Source organism: Mustela putorius, unplaced genomic scaffold (assembly GCF_011764305.1).
Source record: "Mustela putorius furo isolate JIRA1106 unplaced genomic scaffold, ASM1176430v1.1 tig00000508_pilon_pilon_pilon, whole genome shotgun sequence".
Classification (NCBI taxonomy): Eukaryota; Metazoa; Chordata; class Mammalia; order Carnivora; family Mustelidae; genus Mustela; species Mustela putorius.
This window is the reverse complement of record NW_025421402.1, coordinates 15372346-15397433: the sequence shown is the minus strand read 5'-3', so window position 1 is coordinate 15397433 and position 25088 is coordinate 15372346. Positions and strand designations below refer to the sequence as shown.

Here is a 25088-nt window from a genome sequence, read left to right as displayed (position 1 = left end):
ATGGAGAGAGATACTCTAGACCCAAAGGAGGGAAGCTTAAGAGAAGAAGAGTTGGTAGAAATACAGTTGTTCTCTAGTCAGAATGTAGACCACACTTTGGCCACAACTATGTTTTTTTGGCAGATACCTCCTTCTTTCCCCTGATTGGTCTACCCTAATAATTTATTTCTTTGCCTCCCATTTCTTTCTTTATCGGGTTTTTGTGATGAGTGCTCCATACCCACTACCTACACATCCATTCTCTCAATCCTTATAACCCAGTCATTTGGAGTCTGGACCATTCCATTCCATTGAAAAAGATTATGTCTAACCAGCTCTGTAATCTTTTCTTTAGGTCTAATTATTCTGGACTTACAGGAAGTGTTACATGGTTACCTAACTTTGCCTTCTTAAAGTTCTCTCTTACCTAGGCTTCCATTTTACAGTATTATTATCCTTGTTCTAATTTTGTTAATTTCCTTTTGCTTTTCTTTTCTTAAATGTTGGAAGAGGGTCATTTCCCCCAAAGCTCTTTTTCTTTTTCTATGTTCTGCTTCAAAGAGACATGGATTCTTGACAGGTAATTGCTAATTTATTTTCTGGCCCCATCTTCTCTTCTAAGATTTAGTTTCTTGTTTCCCAGTGTTGGATAGTTTTTGCATCATTAATAAATACACATTGTGCCCCAAACTGAACTTAAATCCTCAATCCCATATTTTCTAATTTTACCTGACCTTTTTATTTGTTAATAATGATGATTTCCCCTTAGTAATTGATGAAAAGAATTCACCATTTTGTCCCACATCATCACCTCATATCAACATGTCTTAATGAGTTTCTTCTGAAATATAGTCTATTCTTTCAATCCATCTCATTACTTGTCACTTCTTAATGAAAAATTTTATCAACTTATTCCCCCAAAACACAGTGATATCCTAACTGGTTGCTCTGTGGCTAAATCATCTGTATCTTTTATACATGCCCCCATTAGTTTGGTTACCATAATCCTGACTTTGACCATCCTATTCCCTTCTTCCACCCAAGGTTTAATGCCTTCCTTTAGTCTATAAGATAAATTCTAATCAGGAAGCTCAGCCTTTTCTGTCAATTTATTAGAGGAGATGAGCTAGTAGCAGGGGTTCATATGAGTTTGAATACCAAGGAGTGATTTGTTGGGACAAACAATCTTATTCTGTGGCTCAGAGAGAGGCTGGGATAGACCAGGTACAAGTTTGATAACAAGGACATAATATCCTAGCAGCCAGGAGGAAGATAATTGGAATGGGAGTCAATGCAATATCCAAATAGGTAGGACAAGTATGTTTAAAGGGGCCCAAAGCACAAAATCTAGAAGCCAAAGATGTAGAAGCTAAGAAGGCTGGGAAAAAAATTGAGTTGATTCTTTGGCAAGTCTGAAGTCCACATTCCAGACTTGCCTTTGCTGGTATTAAAATTTTCACTCTAAAGACACTTATCACACAACCTCCTTTCCATCTTTGTCTTCTATTCAGATTCTCGGGCTGGATAGTCTATGGCTAAGATGTGGTCTTGCCTGTCTTTCCAGATTCACCTCTTAACTCCCACTCAGACATCCAACATTCCTCAATACTTTAGCCTTTTGTAGTTTTCCCCAAGCCTTTCTACTCTTGGGAAACAAGCTCTAGCTTCATATTCTCAATGAAACCTTCCTCAATCCCTTTGAATCAAATTACATCTTATCTATGTCTCTGTATCACTTATCACACCTCATAATAAGTTTTTGTTTTGTCTTTTTCCTCAACTAGAACCTAACATCAGGCACTGGCTTGTCAGTTTTTCTTCTTTACCGTGTAACAGAGTACTCAACAAATGTTAATGTTCTACTGCTGCGTAGATTAAAAATGGCAATCTGGGGGCACCTGGGTGGCTTAATGGGTTAAGGCCTCTGCCTTTGGCTCGGGTCACGGTCCCAGGGTCTTGGGATCGAGCCCCGCATTGGGTTCTCTGCTCAGTGGGGAGCCTGCCTCCTCCTCTCTCTCTCTCTGCCTGCCTCTCTGCCTGCTTGTGATCTGTCTGTCAAATAAATAAATAAAAATCTTTAAAAAAAATGGCAATCTGATACTCACAAAATGACTACTACTTTTCCTGCCTCTACACCTATGCTAAAACTTCCCCCTTGTCACTGATACACCTCTCCCCTGCCTTCTCCTCCTCCAGGTTCTTAGAAGATTTAATAAATGCACCTAGATGCCATGTAATGAACCAGGGGTGGAAAGATGAGTCAGACATGATTCCTACAGTAGTTCGAGTCTGTTGAACTCAAATTAAAACCCCACCTATGTAGGACTTTGGTTACCAGGCTAGCTTGAAGGGAACTCTCTCTCCTTCAAACTTCCATAGTTCTGATTGACCGTATGACTACTTGAACCGGTATTCACTAATTATTTAATATTGTGATCATGAGGTGTTTTGGATTCTCAAATAAGTTCTTGACCTCTTATTTGATTCTCATCATACAATTTGTCTGTTAAGACACATTTTTTATTGCCAACTAATATGGGAATTCTTTGAGAACAAAGACTAGATCTCTTAAACGTCTTTGTCAGTTTCAATACATTAAGCAAAATGTGTTACACACAAGGAAGGGTGCTGCAAGTGAGTGGGATACCATGTGTTGAGACCATGTGGGGATAGTGGGAAGACATCTTAGTAGACCATCGCAAGCTTCCCCTGCTTCGTGAGCTGGGGAAATTCCTCTAAGACAAGAGCATTGTATGTCTAAGGCAGTAGGTGATCTGAAGGGTGAGGGAGACCCTGAAATTCTGAAAGCTGCAGACCATTTGGTTATAGGATCCTGTTTCAGAAAACTGGCTCTATGGGCCTCTTCATAGCAGGTCGTTCTAGTTTTTAGCTTCTAGACTGATTACTAGACCGATTCTTTAAATCTCCTAAGTATTTTAAACAAGCCCCACTGTCAAAAACCCATTTATTTTTATGGCTCTGATATTTTCACATTGATACTCTGAGTGTCCAATTTTGGGTTGACAACATGTCTTTTCATGTTGATGAGTTTTGCATAAATTGGAAGTGCATTATATATTGATTAGTGGGAGTACAGGCTTGAGTTTCCAAGAACAGGTTGGCATTCATAACAGGATATATTTAAAACCAAATGGCTAGGACTATCCCACTACATTGCTGTGTATAAATCCCTGACTGTACTCACTACATCATAAATAATAATGAAAGTAAATGTACATTTATCAGAAAGAATCAACAAAACCCCAGCACTGATTTGCTGATTGCACTTGTCTCACCAGGCATTAAGGCCAGCTTTCGAACAAGGGTGCCTGAAGGTTTGATTGTCTTTGCCGCATCGCCTGGCAATCAGGAAGAGTATTTTGCACTTCAGTTGAAGAATGGACGTCCTTGTTTTCTTTTTGATCCTCAGGTAAATGAGTATTCATAAGGCTTGATATATTTGAGAGCGTACTAGGTGCCAGGGACTGAGGAAAGCGCTTATATTTCACATTGAATCTTCACCAAAAACTTGGCGGTAAGTACTATTATTAGCCTCGCTTTACTGATGAAAACAATGGAACTTGCGAAGGTGCTGACGACTTGCCCACAGCTAAAATAGCAGAGCTCTCTTTTCCACCGCATAGTCTGACTGAGAATCTGCATGCTTAACAACCATATGCTATCTTATAATGAAGATGGAAACTTTTAAATACATTTGAATAGATCTATTTTTATTTTCCTTGAAAGCAAAACTATGTCTCTCCTTAATTCTTCCACATCCTCTCTCCCCACTTCTCTCTTTTTCTCTCTCTCTTTTCCTTCCTCCCTCTCTTTCTCTCTCCCTCCCTCCTTTGTTTACCAGCAAATATTTATGTGCCTATCAGGTACTGTAATGCTGGGTATCACAGACTATAATGGTTTTAAAGTTAAATTCAACCATGCCCCTGTGAAACAATCTAGGTAAAACTAATGTAAAATATTCATGAACAGTATGGAAGAAAAGTACAAGGAGCTGTGTATTATGGGAGCACAAAATCAAGGGTCTTTCTTGTCTGAGTGGTCAGTCTTCTCTGAAAATGTGATATTTAACCGAGATGCAAAACAATGAGGAAAAGTTAGAGCAAGAACACGTGTCTGTACGGAAGATGTATGTTTGAGAAGGGGCAGGACAGGGGAGATACTAATGAGATCAGGAAGGCACTGAGAATAAAATTTCTGGAAGAGCAAATAGCAAACATTAAGTGCCCAAATAGTCAAGAATGTGACTTATTCTACACATCAAGATGAATGTAATATGAATGTAATTTAGGACAAAGAGAAACGTGAGAGTTTGGACAGCTGGATGGAGACCAAGTCACCGAGTGCTTTGTAAGCAAATGTGACGTTTTGAATTTTTCCCAAAGGCAATGGAAAAATCACTGAATAGTTGTCTTCACTTGTGTTAAACAAGAATTGGTAAGAATTGGACAGTAGGTACTGTACTGAGCCAGGGAGTACTGGAGGAATGAGTAAGGTTTTGTAAAAGACGATTTACTTTCCATTTCTTCGGGGTTTCAACTTTAAACTGCTGATCTAGATCCTAAGTCATGCCTGCCAAGTCAATGTTTTACATTATGGTGTAAAGCTGGCATGACTTTTTCTCTTTGTATCTAAGTCACGGGCCAAAAGCTGTGGGTGAGGATCAGCACCTAATATGCCCTGGACACCCACACACCTTAAAGAAGGGAGGCGGGGCCTGCTGGACTCAGTGTATCTGAGCATCGTGCCCGGCTCCTTGCAGAGGATCACAAGATTCTGGCTGGGTTCTCCCTGTGTCAGGAAGCTGGAAGACCCATGAGTTGGCAACTAGAATGACCAAGGAAGAAAGGTTTACACCTGGTGTTTTGACACAGGGACCTGATAACTGCCAGGCCAGTACTTGGTAGGCACTCAAGCATAGACTCCTGGGTGTCCGGTAGAATTGCAGTTTCTTAAGGGGTACCTATACATGGGCAGTGAGTAAGCAAAGAAGGAGTAGCTTCGCATATAAGCAAATCCAACAGCCAGAGAGAATGAAAAAAGCAGCTGTCTCAGAAGGCCAGGCAGATGGCAATGGGGGAAAAAACCCAACAACCAGCACACTCAAGTTAATGGAGTAACAGAACTGAAAATATTATTTATCATTTCAAAACTCTAAGTAAATGAATTAGGAGAGAGACACTAGTGAGCCTGAGATTAGCAGGGCAAAATACGTAAGAAAAATATAAAAAATATTTTCAGATCTTCAAATAAGAATTTCAGAAGGACAATAAAAAAAAACACTTGAACAATAAAAAGGATTAAAAGGATGAGAAAAACGTAATGGAATATAAGGTAGGACAGCATATCCTTTTAAGGAAGAATTGATTATAAATTTATTGAAAGGACTCATGAAGTTCTAATCAAGGTGAAACAAAACCATTGCTTCTGTAGGACCTCTATATGCCAGGCATGATTCTAAGTGTTGACTGTATCTGTAAACACACATACACACACACACGTTTAAATACTACAACAATTCTATGAGGTAGATGCTCTTATTATTCCCACTTTACAAGTTAAAAAAACAAAACAACAACAACAACAACAAAAAAAAAACCAGAGCCATGCTTAAATTAATTTCCCCAAAGTCATCCAGCTAATTAGTGAAGAAGTCAGGATTGAAACCCAGGCATTCCACCTCCGAAGACCATGATTTTAACTCTGATACTCTGCTGCTTGTCAACATGAAAGAATAATGCTTATTAATACACAGAGACATATAAAATACCATCCATGCACCATATTGGAAGGAAATATTTCAGTAAGCCATCTAATCAGAAGGAAAAAAAAAAAGTCTGAAATATGAAGAGGAAAAGCAGTGGTAAATATTAAAGCTGGCAATATTAAGTTCAGCTTAAATATTTAATGGCAGTGTGACTAGAAATGTGTTTTATTCTGCCAAAGAATATTTGAAATAGAGGAGACATATGACAAAGGCAAAACAGACAAACAAACTAACCCCTAATAATTGTTTGGTGCTGAAATTACCAAAAGTTGAAGGAAAAGATAAGTGATTTGAAAGTTTTCTAAAGGTATCAACTTAGTGGAGAAGGCGAAAGGGGAATGGATCGCATTGGTGTCTTATTTTCATAAAATAAACAGGCAAAAATGTTTTGTTTTAAATGCTGTGAAATAGACATTAATTATTGATAGAATGAAAATGTTCCAAGAACATCCAAATTAACAAGGTGAAAAGAGAGACTAAATGGTCAAAATCAACAAAAATCATGAAAAGGAAGGAAATAGTACAGTGAAATAGAAGAAGGTCAGTGAAAATGAAATTCTGCTCTGCTTTCCTTCCCCCAACTCATTTATATCTGGGAATAATTGAGAAGAAGCCACGTGGAGAAAAACCTTAATTGTATAACCCTTTATTCATAGAGCTTTTAAAGTATACAACGTGGGTTCACATTAATTGTCTTACTTTTATTCTTGAAGTAGCCACTTGAGGTAGTATTGTTTTCATCCCTGCTTTAGATGAAGTGGCCTAACTAGAGTCACACAGTAATTTAGTGATGGAACTGGCACTGGATGTAGTTTATTTCATTTAATGCCGTTTTGTTAAACACCTATTATGCTCCATGAGCTGTGCTATGCAGTTACACACTAGGAACACAGTAATAAGAAATGAACATGTCATCCACTCTTGCGATCCACTCATCTGGTCTTCCCGGTCCCACAGTTGGAGTACAGAGTCTCTGCTTGACTTGGACAGGTCAGGGAACGACCAAGACCCAGAGAAGTATCCTGTGGTGAGGTGACTTCACATTAACTCGAATTTACAATTGGTCTTTCCCATTGCAAATGTCCATTCCAATGTCTGTGTGATTCTAGATGACTAAGCACATCCCAGAGCTCCATTTGCAAACGTATGCTGGCTTGTTGTTCATCATCTATTTTGGGTACAGTAAACACACAAACACACACAAACATGGGTCAAAGTTTTTACAGAATTAATACCAAAATGATTTCCCCGGATCTGAAGCATGACTGTATCTCTTTGAAGAATGTTGTATCCTCAAATTCTGCAGAACGAGGTTACTCCACTCAGCCATAGAATTGTCATGAAGATCCTGAGAATGGCTGCCAGAAAACTCTGACTCATCTATTTCATCTCCTTTTCAATGATCAGGTCAGTGGGAGACATGATAGCAGAGTTCAGGGAGGCATACACAGGGCATTGCCAGTCATTTCTGCCCCTTTCCCTTCTCCCTCAAATACTTACAGAGCGCACTCATCACTGTCATTAGCTTTTCCAGCCACTCTGTCCCTACTCTCTATACCTCAATCCTAACCTGTATAAAAAGCTGGTAGGTGCCAGCCCAGTATGAAATGAATTGTTTATAGCCAAAAGTTGGAGGAGCAGGGGCATGGGAAGGGTTTAATTAATGATGTCTGGCAAGTGAATTTTTATTTGGAGTAAAAGTATCTCTGCACAAGGCAAAAGTTACCTGCATTTTTAAGAAAGTGATGATTATTTAATTGAAAAGAATATAAGGTATTAGTTGAGCAGGATTAGCTTAGGAGGTACTTGAGAACACGTGATCAGGTATATTATACTAAGTGGTCTTAGGACATGATGCTGAATCTCTGTATGAAACAGTGAGCTCAAGCTAGCAGAGACTGTGTCCTTGCCACCCCTAAGGAATTTATACTCCGATGGAGGCAAACTGAACATATCATATCTGCTCACTTTTTAATGAAGCCTCTACATATTTTCAGACAAAAAAAATGTTGAAACTGGAATAGAGAAAATTTTGAATATTCTTCCATTGTTTTTTCTCCTTTTAGGTAGGGACAGGAATGCAGCTGCTTGTAAAAAGTTAGAAGTATCTCACATTTAAAGAACTTAGAACTTCTATATGCTTCCCAATGATGTTCATATTACATTTTGAATACTTTACGTACTACTGTAAGCCAGTTTTCTTTCCTCTATCTTTGAATGAGATAAGATTATCTAATGAACGCCTTGTTGGACAAGTTGTTACTTACTTCATGTGTCTTTCTTATCAGGCTGTATAATTCAGTGAGGGCCAAGTCTGACTCTTTTGTCCTGAAACAGATCCTTGAGGCTAAGTCCTTAGAATATAATAGATGCTTGGGGCGCCTGGGTGGCTCAGTGGTTTGGGCTGCTGCCTTCGGCTCGGGAAGCCTGCTTCCCTCTCTCTCTCTCTGCCTGCCTCTCTGCCTACTTGTAATCTCTGTCTGTCAAATGAATAGATGGAATCTTTTAAAAAAAAAAAGAATATAATAGATGCTCAGTAAATATATGTCTCTTGATGGATAGACTCACTGACCGGTTCAATAACTATTGGTAAAATATATTTATAATGAAGAAATTTATCCATTTTCTACATAAAATTTCCAACTCTTTAATGATTATTTAACAATTCAGTTCTTATTTGTTTTAATCTCTCAGCTTGTTAGAAACTTTAACTTCTACTGATGATTATTTTTAAATTATTGTCCCAAATCCATTCAAAAGAGTTAAATTTGAATTGTGAAAAGAGCATTTTATAGGAATTTAAAGTCACCACTGTCTGGCACATCACTTCAAAATAGCTTACAGTAATTGTGTATTTTTCTTAAAATATGTTAACAAACTTAAGTAATGAATTCTTTACATAGCAACCTGTTCCTACATAGAGGCTATAGGTGTAAAGAACTTATTTGCTTTTCTTTTCAGTGATCGAATGCATTCTGGGAATAAATATTTGGGGAAGGGGGAAAGATTCTTCATGATATTTAAAACTGGATATATGAACTGAACACTTGGAATTATTATTAAGAGTCACAGTAAAGAAAAGTTCCTCCAATTCTTAATTGCTGTATTTTTTTTGGTTAAGTCTCTAACAATTAGCTGTCATCTCCCATGCTTTATATGATTAACTCCAATTTGGATATACTTGGTCAGATGACATTTTGTTGACCAATCATAACTTGTGGTTATCATTTAAATGTTTTATGTTCAGAGGCATTAAGAAGAAACTCACATAACATTCCGATTTCACTCAGGAGGGACCTGCAAAAGTGAAAGCTTTCCAACAATTCTGAATGGCATTTATTTAACATGTCCGATATTTTCCAAATGGAAAGGACAAACTGCATGGTATGACACTAGAATTGATCGCAGAATTATTCTCTTACCATTGGTTGGGGAACATAATTTTCAAATGATCATCAGAGAATAATATGTTATGTTCTTCCAAGTATAAAGCAAACTTGGCATCCTGAGGCTGTCTGTTACGTACTCGTATTTGTCTCCAATAAATGTGATTTCTGATGTAGAGAACTATTAATGCTTCAAATTGTTGCCAAACATAATATGAAGAACCACTTACTCAGACACCTGATCTTTAGAAGGCAGCATCGTTTGTAACAATTTTAACGCTAACTAAGTACACTTTGATGAGACAGCATTTAATAAAATGCTCATTAATTTCATCATTAGCAAGGGTATGCTAAGAAGTAAGCCAGTTTCTTATGTCACGCCCAATTAGCATCCCATGCTAGTAATCCCATTAGTATTGTTGAATTCACTAATGGAAAAACTAATGGGCATGCTACCAGGGCACATTAATTGGGCACGACACCAGTTCTGGTTTTAATTATTAAACTACGATAATGAAATGTGTGTTTGTAAAATATTAAAATGTTGAAATAGGATTGAAGAAAATAAAAGAGTAGGTAGAGGAAAGAGTTATAAAGAAAGTCAACTTACAAAAATTCAAGGATTAGAAAATGGATTTGCCAAATGGTTATCCTTCTAGCTGATCGAGTTGTCTATAAAAGTTGGGATATTGTCCACATGAGGAGCCACCCACCCATCCTCATGGGAAATTAAAAGCTGTTTTTTGGTAATATGAATTTCTGTATGTCATACATGTTGTCATGCTCGGTATGAGGCCTGACAGGAGCCAATTAAATGTGTAGAATGGACATGTTACATCGCTGAGGCTATGTTAGGGAAAGATAAACAGAATTTTTTTACTTAAGATGATATGATTCACATTGCCTTTTTTGTGATATAAATCTTCAGTTATATCAGGTAATTATCACTTTTCTGTTTTTGAAAAATGGTATTCCACAATTATGGGAATTTGGTGAAATATTCCAACTAATTAAAAAATTTGTAATATTTTACCCAGTCTTACTTTGTTTTTTGAAAATTTTTGTTGTATTGAAGTTTATTGGTAAGAAAATCAGTTTTATTAAGAAAGAAATGTATTTTCACATAGAAGGTTTGGAATACTTTTCTGGTGTTTTTTTCTTTAACAGTAGTAGTAGTAGTAACTGATGATGATGATGAAGTTGAAATATTTTCTACTTTTATTTGTCCACTAATACTAAAAAAGGTAACATTGTGCTGAACCTGATATGCTGAAAACATTTTTACTTGACTAGAAAGACTCAGATGGAAGGTTTCTCTTCTAACTTCTCTTTCTCTGCTTCCTTATCCTCACCTCTTTTCTGCTCATTTCTGTTCTTGAGGTCTGCCATTTCCTACTCTTACCTGCTTAGGAATTCATTTTTAACTATGATGTGATGGCCTCAGAGACAAGTATAAATGCTAGATTTTAGACTAAAGAGCACGGAGTACAAAGTTTAACTGCAATAATAATGCTCAATAATAACGCTAATTTTTAATTTGACTCTCATTCTTTCTAGTGATTAGCAGTGTAGTGAAGATAAGAGAAACTAAGTTCCTCGACATTTCCCCATCTTTAGAACAATCTAGATTCAAAATAGTATGTTATTAGTTTTAAATTCTTATTTCATATTTCTGCCAAAATCTTAAGAGCTAAAATTTTAGAATAGAAAATTCTTTACCTTTCTGATGACTAGAAGTGCTCAAAATGCAAGCGCGCTTTTAAGAGATTTTTTATTCCAAAGAGAAGGTCTTTTCAGGCTTGAGTACTATGGTGTTTGTGGAAGGATGTCAGACACACGCTAGAATGATGTTAGGCATCAACTTTAATGTTGAGTTTGGTTTGAAAAGCATTCATGCTTCTATCATGATCATGTCAAAATTTATAATTAATTTCTAGCAAATATAGAATTATATGCATATGACTTTACAAACATGTATAGTTATTCATTCATTCGTTCGTTCATTCCCTCAAGGGGTCTTCAGTGGAAGTTACTACAACTAATGATGGTGGAAAACAATACAGTGACGACAAATGGCATGAGATAATAGCTATTAGGCATCAGGCTTTTGGCCAAATCACACTCGATGGGCAGTATACAGGTAAGAACAAGATACATATATAAATTGTTCTATAGATATGCTAATGTGGCTATACTTTTCTGTTGACTATATTTCTACATCTTTCATTTCATCTTTATCTCCTCTCAATTCCATCTGCATTTCTGTTGGATTTGCCTTTGGGTTGCTCCTAAAATGATGAAGTCTGGCAACCATTTTCTCATTATGCACAGTTTCAGTAAAGCAAGAGAAACAGCAGAGTCATCAGCAGCAATTTTGTCTTCTACAATTTGCAAGGGCTTTTCCTGATGTTCTCTCATGTTATTTTTGATCCACAAAAGACAAATAAAATAAAGCAGTGATTATATGCATTTTAGAAATGATAAAACGGAGTCTCAGGAAAAGCAAATAACCTTTCCCAATTTGCACAGTTGATCGTGTTCTTGGGATGCTGATCCTGTCTTTGTAATTTGAAGTTCAGTATTCTTTCCATCCTACCCTCTCTACTGTCCTTATATAATTATAAAACATTTACAGTACCTGCATAATGATTCAAGCTTTTGTTAATATGCTCAGGAAATAAAGAATTATAATGCACACCTACCGAATGACACTGTTGCTCTAGAATCTCTGGATACAAAGAGCAAAGGTTATGTTTCAGGTGGGAGAGGGGCAGGAGGGAGAATAAATAAATGTTGAACGAGAGTAAGTAGTGGTATATTTTGAAAATAATAAAGCAGGAGAAAAGAGAAATTGTGTTATATGTGTGTATATTGGGGAGGGAATATTTTGATCTCATAAGGGACTATTAGAAAAGCCCTCTTTGATAAGGTGACATTTGAACAGAGACCTAAGGAAAGTAAGCGGGTAAGCCAGGAGAGTAACCAAGAGGACAATGTTTCAAGCCAAGGGAATAGTTGGTGTCAGGGCCCTGAGGTGGGAACATGTTTAAGGCATGTCCAGGACCAACAAGGAGGTCAGTGTGGGTGGAGAGCCTAGTGATAGGGTCAGAATGGGTGGAGAGCCTAGTAATAGGCTGAAATCAGAGAGGCTTTTAGGACTGTATTACATAGGATCTTATGGGCTTTTGCTTAGAAAAAAGGAATATCTTTGAAAATGAATTTTAAGAGGAACAGGGTGGAAATGTGGATTGCAGTCAATAAACTTCTGTAATAATTATAAAATAATTCAGGCAAGAAAACATGATTCCTTGAGCCAGGGAAGTAAAGTTGTGGTTATAATGAGAAATCTGGGTATACTGTAAATATTAATTTTAATTTAACATTTGATTCAAGTAGAACAGGGGTTGGCAAACTACCTATGGACCATATCCATCTCATCACCGTTTTTATAAAGTTTTACTGGAGCACAATTGTATCCATTTGTTATGAATTGTCTGTTCCGTTTGAAGCTGCATTGTTTACAAAGCCTGAAATATATACTACCTGGCCCTTTACAGAAGGCGTTTGTTAATTCCTAATATAGACCAGGACTGCTAAATTTAGGGCCTGGGCAACTGGAAGACTGTGGTTGCCAGAGCTAAGGTTGACAAGACCATGGGAGAAGCTGATATGGAGAGAGATGTTCAGTATGAAGGCATTCAACCTTAGTATCTGTGAGGCATCCATGTGGAAATATCAGGTAGGGTTCTGGATTCAACTCTTAGTTCAGGGAAGATTTCCAGACTAAAGATAAACAATGGGAAATGTCAGCTAAGGATGGTATTTAACACCAAGGGACCAGAGGTAAGTAGAGCTAATTAGAGTGGTTTGGGTTCTGAGGGGGGAAACCAAAAAAAAAAAAAAAAAAGAAAGAAAGAAAGAAAGAAAGAAAGAAAGAAAGAAAAAGAAAAAGAAAAGCCCCTACTCCCAAGAAAAGATGGAGTTGGATAGAAGTCTTAATGGAAGACATGCATTGTTATACAACATAGCCAGGGACCCAGGCCTCTTCTGGTCTTTCGCCTGGTCGTTTGCATAGGTGCTCAGCCCTCTATGTCATCCTTCCAGAGGACTTAGGGCATCCGTGTATGTGGAGAAAGAGATCTGAGGGGGGAGACAGCCTGGTCTTTCCAACATCAAGATGTCGGGATGTGAGGAAAAACCAATGAAGAAACATAAAAAAGAAAAGAACCAAGAAAGAGTGGTGTCCAGGGCTCAGTAAAGGGTTTAAGCATTTATTAAATTAGTAGAACCCAGACTATCCTGGTGCATCTGCAATTCTCATCTCCTTTTCCATAGGTTCTTTGACAGCCCTGAATGGGAGCACGATTATTGGAGGGAACACGGGAGTATTTGTGGGAGGCCTCCCCCGGGGTTATACCATTCTCAGGAAGGATCCTGGTAAGTTTGCTGATGATATAGGATTTAAATGTTGTCACCAAGATTTACAACATGATCAAGTATGAGTATATTATTTTAAAGTATGAATATTAGTATTATATTCTATCTCATGCTGTATTTCCTTTATCCGTATGTCAAAAAAGGTGTCTTCTTTTCTAAAGGGACTGTGTATTATTTGCATTATTTTGCTGAAATGAATGCTACTAATTTCAGTCAAAGGTATCTTATTCTAGGATTATGTATTAATTTTTCAAAGATTTTAAAATGAAGAAACACAAAAATGTTAAACTGTGGACTTGATTTATCCTCTCAATAGGATGAAGAACATTCACTGAGTATTGTGCATGTGATCAGTGCTAAACTAGTCCCTAGATGTCCATAGATGAAAAAAATGTGGTCTTTGCCAGAATAGAGGGCATATTATAGAGGGTATATAATGCTGAGCAAATGCTGTAAGTACTATAATTGAGACAGAGACAAAATAATTCCTATATTTTTAGGAATGAGAGAACAAAAACTGATTCAAAATGAAGTCAATAAAAACTAACCTGGATGAAATTAACCTGAGGCAGAAGGAAAAAATCACCTTTCCAAATGCATTGCTAAGGTTTTAGGGTTGTTTTCCCATGTTCTCATTGAAGGGCATAGGGTGTCTTCCAAGTCTCTCCCAGGAAGTAAAATGTAACTACATAAATATTACAAATGAGCTAGAGCCTAGGTAAGTATACATTGTGCATGTGTGGTGGTCTTCAGGGAATCATGATGAAGATCAAAAGGAATAAAATGTTTTCAGTGAAATTTGGAGAGGGATATATTTAAATACCCAAGACAGAATTATAGGTTCCTCCTTAGAAACATTTCTAGAGAGGGTTTTTACTGGACTAGTTTAGATTGGTAAAGAAGTCCCTTGAAAACACACCCTCTCTCTCCCTCTCTCTCTCACATACACACACACACACATACACACACACACACGAGAGAGAGAGAGAGAGAGAATGAGAGAGAGAGAGAGAGATCGAGCTCTCTCCAGCCTTTGTCCTTGTTCCTTACCCATCAAGGACACTTCCTGGCCATGGTATATCCATGCACCGGAAGGAGGGAGAATGCCCTGATAGCAGGACCCTTCTTGGAGAGGACATATATTCATAATCAATAAATAATCTGACATTGTGCATATAAAATGACTTTGTAGAACTTTGACTGCTGGTGAATACCTTCCCTAGAATCAAGTCATACACTCCAAAGCTGAGAACTAAGCTTTGCATTGATCAACAGGAACAATGCTGTGTGAAATGTTTCTCTTTCTCTAATTCTCTCATTTGCTCACTTTCTTTCTTTTCCAACCCACTGTTATCACCTGTGTGCTGTGTTCATAAATCCCACATCCGCCTGACCCAGGGTGTCCTAAGATTCAGGTCAACATTACATCAATTCCTAAATATGAAAACAAATCATGGACTTTACTTGTATAACAGACTGGTTCATCATGATGAAGAAACCAAACTACAAACTATAGATTTAATAGAAACACTTCCTTCAAATCTTTTAAAACTTGTTATAACACTTTTATTTTTAAGACTAGTGGCAGATGAAATCTCGTTAGTTCAGAAGGCAATATTCTGGCTACTACTATAAAACCAAAGTTTTTGCATAAACATCTGTTTCTGCAGATATGATGGGTCGGAACTGGGGCTAAATGTTCTAATTGTTACCACTTAGCATAGGTAATGGCATGGTCTTTACGTGAATCATTAGGAGGTTTGCAGTAAATAGGTAGAGCGATTTCTTATTTCTTTTATTTTAATAGCATGTAAAGTTAATTGCTTGAAAAAAAAATGTTCAAAGTACATCAACCAGCTCTTGATATCTACCAACTCTTATAGACATAATCCAAAAGGGTTTTGTGGGCTGTGTCAAGGATGTGTATTTTATGAAGAAGTATAACCCCTTTGCTGTTTGGGAGCCTCTGGTTTGGCAAAATGCTGAAGAAAAGGTCAACGTGTATGATACCTGGGAGGGATGCCCCACTGCATTACAGGACGGAGCCCAGTTTCTAGGAACAGGTAAGGTTCTACAGACATCAGTAGTTGCTTAACTACAGTAGTTGTATGTTATATTCTTTGCCCAGTTTAATCTCCCCTATCCAATTACTTCAACCTCATATGAACTTAGTATCACAGAAATACCTAGTTATGCCATGATATACATAAATATATTCTCAAAGTCTGAATATGTAAAATGAGTTGTAAGACTCATATATTCATGTGTCAGATCTCTGTTAGCCCACGGCAATTCTTGGTTGACATATGGTAGTGTCAAAAATATCTTTTGGTAAGTCAATTGTTTTACTTAGATTGCAGTTTTACTTAGAAAGATGTTTCAAAAGATTTTATTTACCAGAGAGATGTTTCAAAAGGATTTTATTTATTTATCCCATTATATAGATGGACAGTATTCTAAAGAGTAAAATTCAGCTATGTAATGGGGTGAGTAGACCATGAAGGGAGAGCTGGAGATGTCACCACCACTACCGCCATTGCTCCTAGGCTTGCTGTAAAGGCGAGGGGCCATGTCCCTGGCAGACCTCCACAGCCACAGTCTCTGCCTGGCGGGCACCCTGGTTGAGGGGGCAGAAGGGAGTATGGTGACTTGGCAGGAAGTACTACTTCACCTAATGCAAGCCCATCGCTGCCTCCTACATTTATAGCTAAACTGGCTCTTTATTAAGTTGTTTAAACCACCTTCCGAACAGAAAGCTAAAGAATATCCTAGTCTATGCACTTTCCCTTTGCTCTCTTCTCAACACTGTCATTACTCTGAATTTCTCTTAGTTAATGCAATTTCTTATTGTGAATACTGATAGAAAACAGTGACAGTCTTAATCATATCCATGATTTAGAGATTATATTGCTTCCTCTTAAAATGTATATCAAGTTCACTCTGCCACTTCTGTGCAATTACAAGGGGGATTTCTTGCCATCGATTTGCATCTTCTTCTGCAAAGATCTGCTCGATGACAGTGTGCGTCCTAGTCTTTGTACCACCTTTACGATGCGGGCGGTAGTGCTTTGCACGTGCTGATGTGTTCATATTCTTTTCTTTAAAGGATTCCTGGAACTTCATCCGTATGTGTTTCATGGTGGAATGGATTTTGAGATTTCCTTTAAGTTCAGAACTGACCAATTGAATGGATTGCTTCTTTTCATGTACAACAAAGATGGGCCTGATTTTCTTGCTGTATGTTAATTTATTTAGTTAAATTTACTTTAAAATATCAGCTATAACTTTAAAATAAATAAGCCATGTGTGTATAATATGCTAAATTGGGATTTCTTTTGAAATTCACTTTTGTTTTCATTTTCTTCCCTAAGTCATCTTTAGTTTCAGAGTCCTGTGAAACATTTTGTGCTTTAGGATCGTGATGTTTTAAAATGACAATTATCCCTGTGAAAATTGAATTTTAGCAAAACAGAGTAGTTACAAGGAATTAAGAAAATTCCATTAGGGATGCCTAGGTGGCTCAGTGGGTTAAGCTTCTGCCTTCGGCTCAGGTCATGACCTCAGGGTCCTAGGCTGGAGCCCTGCATCGGGTTCTCTGCTCAGCGGGGACTGCTTCCCCCTCTTTCTCTGCCTGCCTCTCTGCCTACTTGTGATCTCTCTCTGTCAAATAAATGAATAAAATTTTTTTAAAAAGAAAATTCCATTTAGTTTTCCAATATTCAAAAAATGTTATTTCCTTCATTATTTTTTGACATAATATAAAATCTTAAATCTCCAAATATAGCCTTATAACTTTTCAGCTCTCATTCTCTTACCGAATTCATTAAGACATTGAGATCATTGGCTATCAGACCACTTTCTGTTCAACTGACTCGCTCCCTACCTCAGACACCATAATGCAGCTTTTCTTGTTTTATTTGTTAATTTAATTTAATTTTTTCAGTGTTCCAAGATTCATGCACCACACCTAGTGCTCCATGCAATTCGTGCCCTCCTTAATACCCACCACCAGGCTCGCCCATCCCCCCACCTGTCTACCCTCCAGTTTTTCAACCATTTTTCTGTCAACTCCCTCAACTTGTATCTTCAGTTCCACAACTCTGGGTCAATCAGTCTAGCTCCCTAGCTTTTCCGTTTCAACAGCTGTTTACTGACCACCATAGAAGAACCGATACAAGTATGACGACTATTGACACGTGGAGTTTTGAGGTTTCTGATTGCTTCATTCAACAGTCCTTCTTGTTTATAGGATTCATGCATCAATTAGATGTGGAACATGAAAGAAAAAAAATGTCAGCTCCGGAAAACACCACAACCTGAAGGTCTTCAGATAGTTTTATTCTTAGAATGGAAAGGAACATAATCTCCTCATCTTCCAAACTCTCGACCTACAGCTTTTTTTATGAGCCAAGTCTGGTTTCACTCTCTCCTGACTCAGGAGAATAAATACCTAATTACCATGCTTCCAACCAAAGTTAATATTCTCTATTTTTACTCTAGATTCTACCCTTCTCCTGCAAGAGCTTGTGCTGCAAAATTTCCCCTTTTTGTTACTTCCAATGTTCCTTCTCTATTGGCTCTTCTCCCTCAATATATAAAATGGTTGAGCCTCATTTATTTTAATTTTTTTTTTCCTTTTGACTTTGAAAATTCCTCCTTTGTACTTCCCTTCCTTTCATAGTTTCTGGTTATTTCCACTTTTTTTTTTTTATATCACACTTCAATCCTCATTACATTATGTACATTATGTACATTATGATTCCTACTCAGCACATTCCACTGCAGAACTTTCTAATGTTGCCAGTGACCCCTGCATTTTCTAGCTAATAGATAATTTTCTGCCCTTATCTTTCTTGATCTTCCTCTATCGTTTGCTTTTTTTCTTAAAATATTCTTTCCTACTGACTTTCCAAGGTACTAGTTGCTCTTGATTTTCTTTAAATCCTTATGGTTTCTACAAGAAGATCATTGTCAACTTGAAGAATTACGTCTACTCTACCTTCTCTTAAAACATCGGTCTGGCTGAGGACTGTAGACTCTCTCTCCTTCTCTTTTCACTGCTTTTACACTAACTAGATAATCTCATTTATCTTCTCATGTACATTTTTTATTTTACTCGACTATATTTATGTTCAAATGCCTCAAAAAAGTTTCTTCTAGATGTTTTATAGACATCTCAAACTCCGTATATTTAAAATCGACCTCATTCCTCTCTAACGATGATAATATCAAGTCTTTCTTTCCTAGTGCTTTCCCTGTTGTGACAGTGGTAAAACACACCCAAGCAAGAAGAACATGGGTGTCCTTGATTTCCTTTTTATTCATCTAACACATTCAGCTATTTGCCAGGTCCTGCTGAGGCTTTACAAGCTGAGTTGCTTTCAAAAATATCTCTTTGACTGAATTTTAACTGTCGTTACATTGTTACCTGTATTTTAGTGGTTCTCATAATTTTTTTCACAAATGTAGTGAGTCCCTAATAGGTTTCTCCAGTTCCAGGGCAGCTTTTGTTTCAGGATGAATTTCCTAGGACTGGTAGGGTAAACTTTCAGCATAAGATAATAGTGGAAAGAATATAGCCTTTGAGGTCAGACAGACAAGAGAAAGACGTACATTTTCCATAGCACTCAAAACCCTCCAAAGCCTTGCTTCTACATACCTGGGGGACTCTTTCTAACTCCCCCCCACCATATGTATCCCATCTTACCTAATTTAGTTTTTTTTTTTTCCTAAAACTAATTAGCTTGTGCATGTCCCGATGACGCTGCGTGTGTTCATCTTCCTGTACTGAAGAATTCTCCATAAACCTTACATACTTTCAAAAGTCTTAATTTCAACCTTCCCAGCCCCCAGTGAACATAATATATATCCTTTCTTTGCTTCTTCTCTTGGTTATGATATTCTTTTTTTTTTTTTTTTTAAGATTTTATTTATTTATTTGACAGACAGATCACAAGTAGGCAGAGAAGCAGGCAGAGAGAGAGGAAGGAAAGCAGGCTCCCCGCTGAGCAGAGAGCCCGATGCCGGGCTCGATCCCAGGACCCTGAGATCATGACCTGAGCTGAAGGCAGAGGCTTTAACCCACTAAGCCAACCAGGCGCCCCAGTTATGGTATTCTTGTACCTGGTTCTTCTCTCTTGGTTATAGTATTATCCCAGTTGTTTGCCTCTGTTGTTGAATAGTGTGATTCTTGGGAGCAGTGTTTATCTTATAGCAGGAGATTCATGGAACATGGTGGGGGGCTCACTCAGTATTTATTGAATGAATAGATATATGACTGCTTATCCAGTGTACTTCACAAAAAATGATATTTATGTAGAAAAAAGTAATAATTTTTATCTACAATTACTTAATTTCATTTGACATGATTGATCTCAAATTTTTAATTATCCTATTTTTGCCAGCTTGAGTTCTAACAAAATAAAAACATAGTAGATAAGATAATTGTCATGTAACATTTTGAAGGGAAACATATGGAGGCATTTCCTTTACCATGAAAATCTGGGTAAAATCTATTCATATTAGAAAATGACACGTTAATCTAAAAGAATACACATAGAAGCAATTATGTTAGTTAGAGATTTAGAATAATAAAACTGAAATATTGAATCAAAATCCATCTTACAAATTTGAAATTGAGTTCACCAACCAGTTAAAATAAACTTAATCAGGCTTGACATTTCATTTTCTTATTGTCTTGTCATATTTTACCCCAAATTAAATTGATATATGAAGTAGTATTTTCTCATTTTCTAAAAACTCAAGTAAAAATAGAGTCATAGGGGCACTTGGGTGGCTCAGTGAGTTAAAGTCTCTGCCTTCAGCTCAGGTCATGATCCCAGGGTCTTGGGATAGAGCTCCGCATCGGGCTCTCTGCTCGGCGGGGAGCCTGCTTCCTTCCTCTCTCTCTCTCCGCCTGCCTCTCTGCCTACTTTTGATCTTTGTCTGTCAAATAAATAAATAAAATCTTTAAAAAAAATAGAGTCATAGTTCAAACTATTCTCTTCAGTCATTCAGTCACTTATGCCAGCATTTATATTTTTACCTGTTTAGCACGCACAAAAATATATAAATAAAAGTTTTTGCCTACATTATATTGTATCACACTGTATAATCATTACTGGGTATGAATTTGTGTGACTCAATACAACATTCTTCATGTCAATTATAAGCTTGCAAAGTACTCCATTATACGTTACTCCAGTCCTGCTTAGAATAAAGTGGAACATTTTTATAGAGTGCTTTCAGGGAAATTTGTTGCTTTTCTTCAAGAAATTGACCTTCTGCTCTCTCCCAAACTGCCATTCTGCAGTCTTTTTATATACCTATTTTCTTTTTTAATGTGAAATCCAGATGGAATTGAAGAGTGGAATATTGAGCTTCCGGTTAAATACCAGTCTTTCCTTCACACGAGTGGATCTATGGCTCGGGCTGTCCTATTGTGATGGAAAGTGGAATAAAGCGATTATTAAAAAGAAAGGTTCCATCATATCAGCAAGCATGAATCAACTGAGGGAACGTGTGTCACAGTCCAGAGCCCAGCCACTGATGGTGAATTCCCCCATCTATGTGGGAGGAACCCCACAGGAGCTGCAGGACTCCTATAAACACCTGAGTTTGGAACAAGGTAAAGTCCATCTGGAGGAATTCCCAAATAAATACAGCTCTGGTCCTACCAGGTTTTAGTTGTTTTTGTGTTTTAAAATACAGCAACAGAATCAGTTTGGAAGCAATACCTATCGCCCCCCTCCCTTTTCTTGAAGCTCTAAAAAAAAAAAAAGAAAAAGAAAAATCAGAAGGTTTCTTCAAATAGTTTTCTATGTTGCCCTTAAGACTGAGCCCTCACACCTACTTATAATCAATATACTTATTCTAATTTGTCTCCAGTAAATATAATTGAAATTTATGTATATATTTCCTCATACGTTTTCTGGTTCTTTCAGATACTGATCATTATCTGTATTCACACATGAAAAACACAATTTAGGTTAGTGTGCACAGCTAAGAAAAATAGCATTAAATGCATTGGGAATTTTTTCTAACATAACTGCTAAGTGTCTCTGCATTTCCATGGAGCTCCCTTATAGCAAAGCACACGAAAGGGTGGGTTTAGTTGAATTTTAAATATACTGGTGAAAAATCTATATTTCATTGATTATTAATAACCACAAATGAAAGAAAAAGCACATGCCTGCATGACTTAGAACTAAAGGAAGCGTTTAACTCATATAATGAATTTGAACATAATCAGAGAAATTATTAATTCAAAAAGGCTAACTAGCTGATGGTCTGCTGTGTGCAGAATTCATGGTTCCGAAAGCTTTGCATGAGATTAAGTGGGTAAGCCCTTCATAACAAGCCCCTATGTTCTGTATTATTATTTAAATCCCCATTTTACAGATGAGGAAACTGAAGAGCAAAGTAACCTCCCCAAGGTCACATGGCCAGTAAGCAGAGAGCAAGCCTTTCTGTCTCAGGAAGCCTGGTATCAAAATCCCCTCTTTTAATTATAATCAAGTGTTTTCTTTTATGGGCATTGGCCAGTGTTCCTTTTCTACAAATTGGGGAAAGCACAGAAACGTCTAGCTTGTGACTAAGCATGCTCCCACATAGAAAATGTTCTCTACATATTTCCAACTCTATGTACCGCGAATGGTTAAAATTTCCATGAAGGAGTCTTTGCCTATTTGGTAAGTACATAAAGATTTAAATGCCTTTGAATAGAAAATATATAGCAAGCTCTAAGGAGACTTTTAGAAGGGTACTAGTAAGGAGTTAATGAATGTCTGGGGTGTAAGACAGTAATGACATTTTCAAGGCACTTAAGATGTAACAGCAGCTAAAAATATTACATTCATATAAGGGCTTCTCCTGGTTTTCAGGTTTCTGAGGTTAGAAAGAGCTTGAAAACCCTTTATATGAGCAAGATTACTTGAGCCTACTTACATCTAGGAAAAAATCCCCTGCATATGTGCAATTATACTTTGGAAAGTACACAAAAACCCATTATGATGATGGGCATAGAGACTTGTCTTTAGCCAAATTTTAACTGAAATTGTAAGATGATCATGATAGAAGTTTAACACATCAACATAAACCCAATAGGGATAATTTAATCTACACAGTGACTACATCTATGGTACCGAAAGCTATTTTATTTATGGGTAATACTAAATTTTTATCCTTGCAGGATCATACATATCAGTGGTTCTCAAGCCACTGATAAAATATTGACATACAGTAGCAGGAACATAGTAAGAACTCAATAAAATGAGCTGTCATTCTTATTGCTATTCAAGATACATTGGAATCTCCTGGAAAGATCATTAAAAATGCAGATTTTATGACCCTATTCCCTCCGATTCTGACTCAGATGCTTTGAAAGATACTAATCTCTATAGGTAACCATGTTTTATACAATGAGCAGGAGATTATTCACCATATGGGGTGCTGCCTGTCTGTAGTAAATTGCAATTAAAATTAATCATGTTCACTTACTGTATTTTTTTTTTCAGTCCACTCTCAAATGGTCTTAAAAATGTTCTGTGCTTCTTAATTAGCACCTTTTCTAAGAGGCTCTACTTTGTGGTCATATTAGTGCTATTTTTTTCGTATCCGTTAATGTTGTAATCTTCCTTTGAATCAAATGTAAATTAACTCTGTAGTTTGGAAATGCTGGGCAACCTAATTTGCTAAAGACGTGTCACCTCAGATCATGGGCAATTACCTTAGAACGACCAGTCTGGATTATCACTTACCTTCAGGTTGGGCTAAACGGGTTGTGGCTCATGGGATCACAGATTTTGCTCTGACCCATACCCTGTGTGGAGAAGGCAGGAGTAGGGGCTGGAAGCCAGCCTTCCTACCACCAGTGCTGTCATGTTGGACCACCTCCCCCAGAGGGCTACTGTCTTTCTAATTTGTCAATTTAGAATTCTGGGCCACTTTTTAGTTATTCAGAAGCCTACAGGTAGGGGGTCATTCTTGATTCTCAAAAGCAAGCAAAGGACACATCTCCATTTCCCCCACAGACAGGCTCTTTACCCTCTTCCTATTCTAATACCGCATTCAAATTTTGAAGATAGTCGAAGAGTATTTCTGGTGGAGATGATCCTGGTAGGGCAGAGTTGAAAGAATGGTGACTTGGTTGGACAAAACTGTCTGCTTTAAGATCGCACAGAGAGGACCACCTACTAGAGCTCAGGATTCTTCACCTCCAAGGCCTGAGGCCAGAGTACCACTTCGTAAGGAGGATTAATACTTAGAAACCTTATCTGATGACCCCCTGGACCTTTTTCATTATCTCCAGAATGAAGACTACCTCTGCGGCCTTTCCCAAATTTAAAATTCCATCCCATGAATTAGTTTTTAAGGCCTTTCCTTTTTTTTATTTTTCATTTTTTGAATTGTGGCAAGATATACATAAAGTTGACCATCTTAGCCATGAAGGGTACAGTTCAGTGGCATTAAAGATATTTACTTTGCTGGGTAACCATCAACACAATCCAGCTCCAGAACTCTTTCCACCTTGCAAAGCTGAAGTCCCCCTTTAAATAATAATGGGACTTTTCTTGTAATATCGCTCAGGTGTTTGCCAAAGCTACCATTCCACTGTTTGCGTTTTGTTGTTAGGGAAAGTGGGGTACAGAGAAGTTAGATAACTAAACTCCAAGCCATCGGAAAATTGCTGCTGGTAAAGAAACAGAATTCTTAATTTCTGAAGTTTCAAGCAGATGCTTTTATATTGAGCTTCATTGCCTTTATTTCAACTCAACCAACTTATTGAGCGTCTACTGTGTGTTCAAGACAGACGAGCAGGATCGATCAGTCGGGCCTGGAGGCACGTGAATACGAGCAAAGACATTCTGAAAGGAACTAGGCCAACTTAATGTGTTAGAGACATAATAAAACATCATATAAATGCTAAAGAGAACAATATGATCCTTGTTACTATTAGTTTATTTTACTGTTAGGCATTGCACTATGTTTTATTTTCTGTTCCTGCTGATGTGCTTTAATCTTGAAAGGAGTGAAGCATGTGTTTGGGACCCTTCAAACTTGACAGTATTTTGTTCCGAGAGAGCGTGTGTGTGTGTGTGCTATCGCAAACTCTGTCTCTTCTTTGACAATTTTGTGCAGTGTTCTGGTCAGAGTGCTTGCCAACCCTCATTGAGCTGATCTCTGTTTACACAAAATAGCATGTAATTCAGAGTCGCTGCTACGTGCTGGTGACTGGATGCCCTCTGGTCCTCTAACAAAAGAGCAGTCCATTCTCCTCAGCCATTTCTGCCACGTTCCCTGGTCAACTTCCCAGAACTCCATTGCACTGTGGCCGTTCTAAAGTGAACTGGGCAGAATACACATTCTGAGAAACCTCCGGGTGTTGCCATTGCCAGAGCTGAATTTGCTCCCTGTCATGCTACGGTGAACACAAAACTGGTGACCATTGTGGAGAGTCAAAATTGTGGAACTCAGTGAAAATGGTGGCGTGTAGTGATAGC

At 37.6% G+C, this 25088-nt stretch overlaps 1 protein-coding gene across 1 annotated transcript in view; it reads left to right on the top strand.

Annotated features, from left to right (window-relative positions):
- Window positions 1–25088, top strand: part of USH2A (usherin) — a 681643-nt gene that overhangs the window by 252462 nt on the left and 404093 nt on the right. The window contains exons 21-26 of the mRNA XM_045081155.1: window positions 3279–3409; window positions 11164–11290; window positions 13486–13587; window positions 15471–15650; window positions 16694–16824; window positions 20941–21214. Coding sequence (XP_044937090.1) covers window positions 3279–3409; window positions 11164–11290; window positions 13486–13587; window positions 15471–15650; window positions 16694–16824; window positions 20941–21214 — 945 coding nt within the window. The remainder of the gene's footprint in view (window positions 1–3278; window positions 3410–11163; window positions 11291–13485; window positions 13588–15470; window positions 15651–16693; window positions 16825–20940; window positions 21215–25088) is intronic.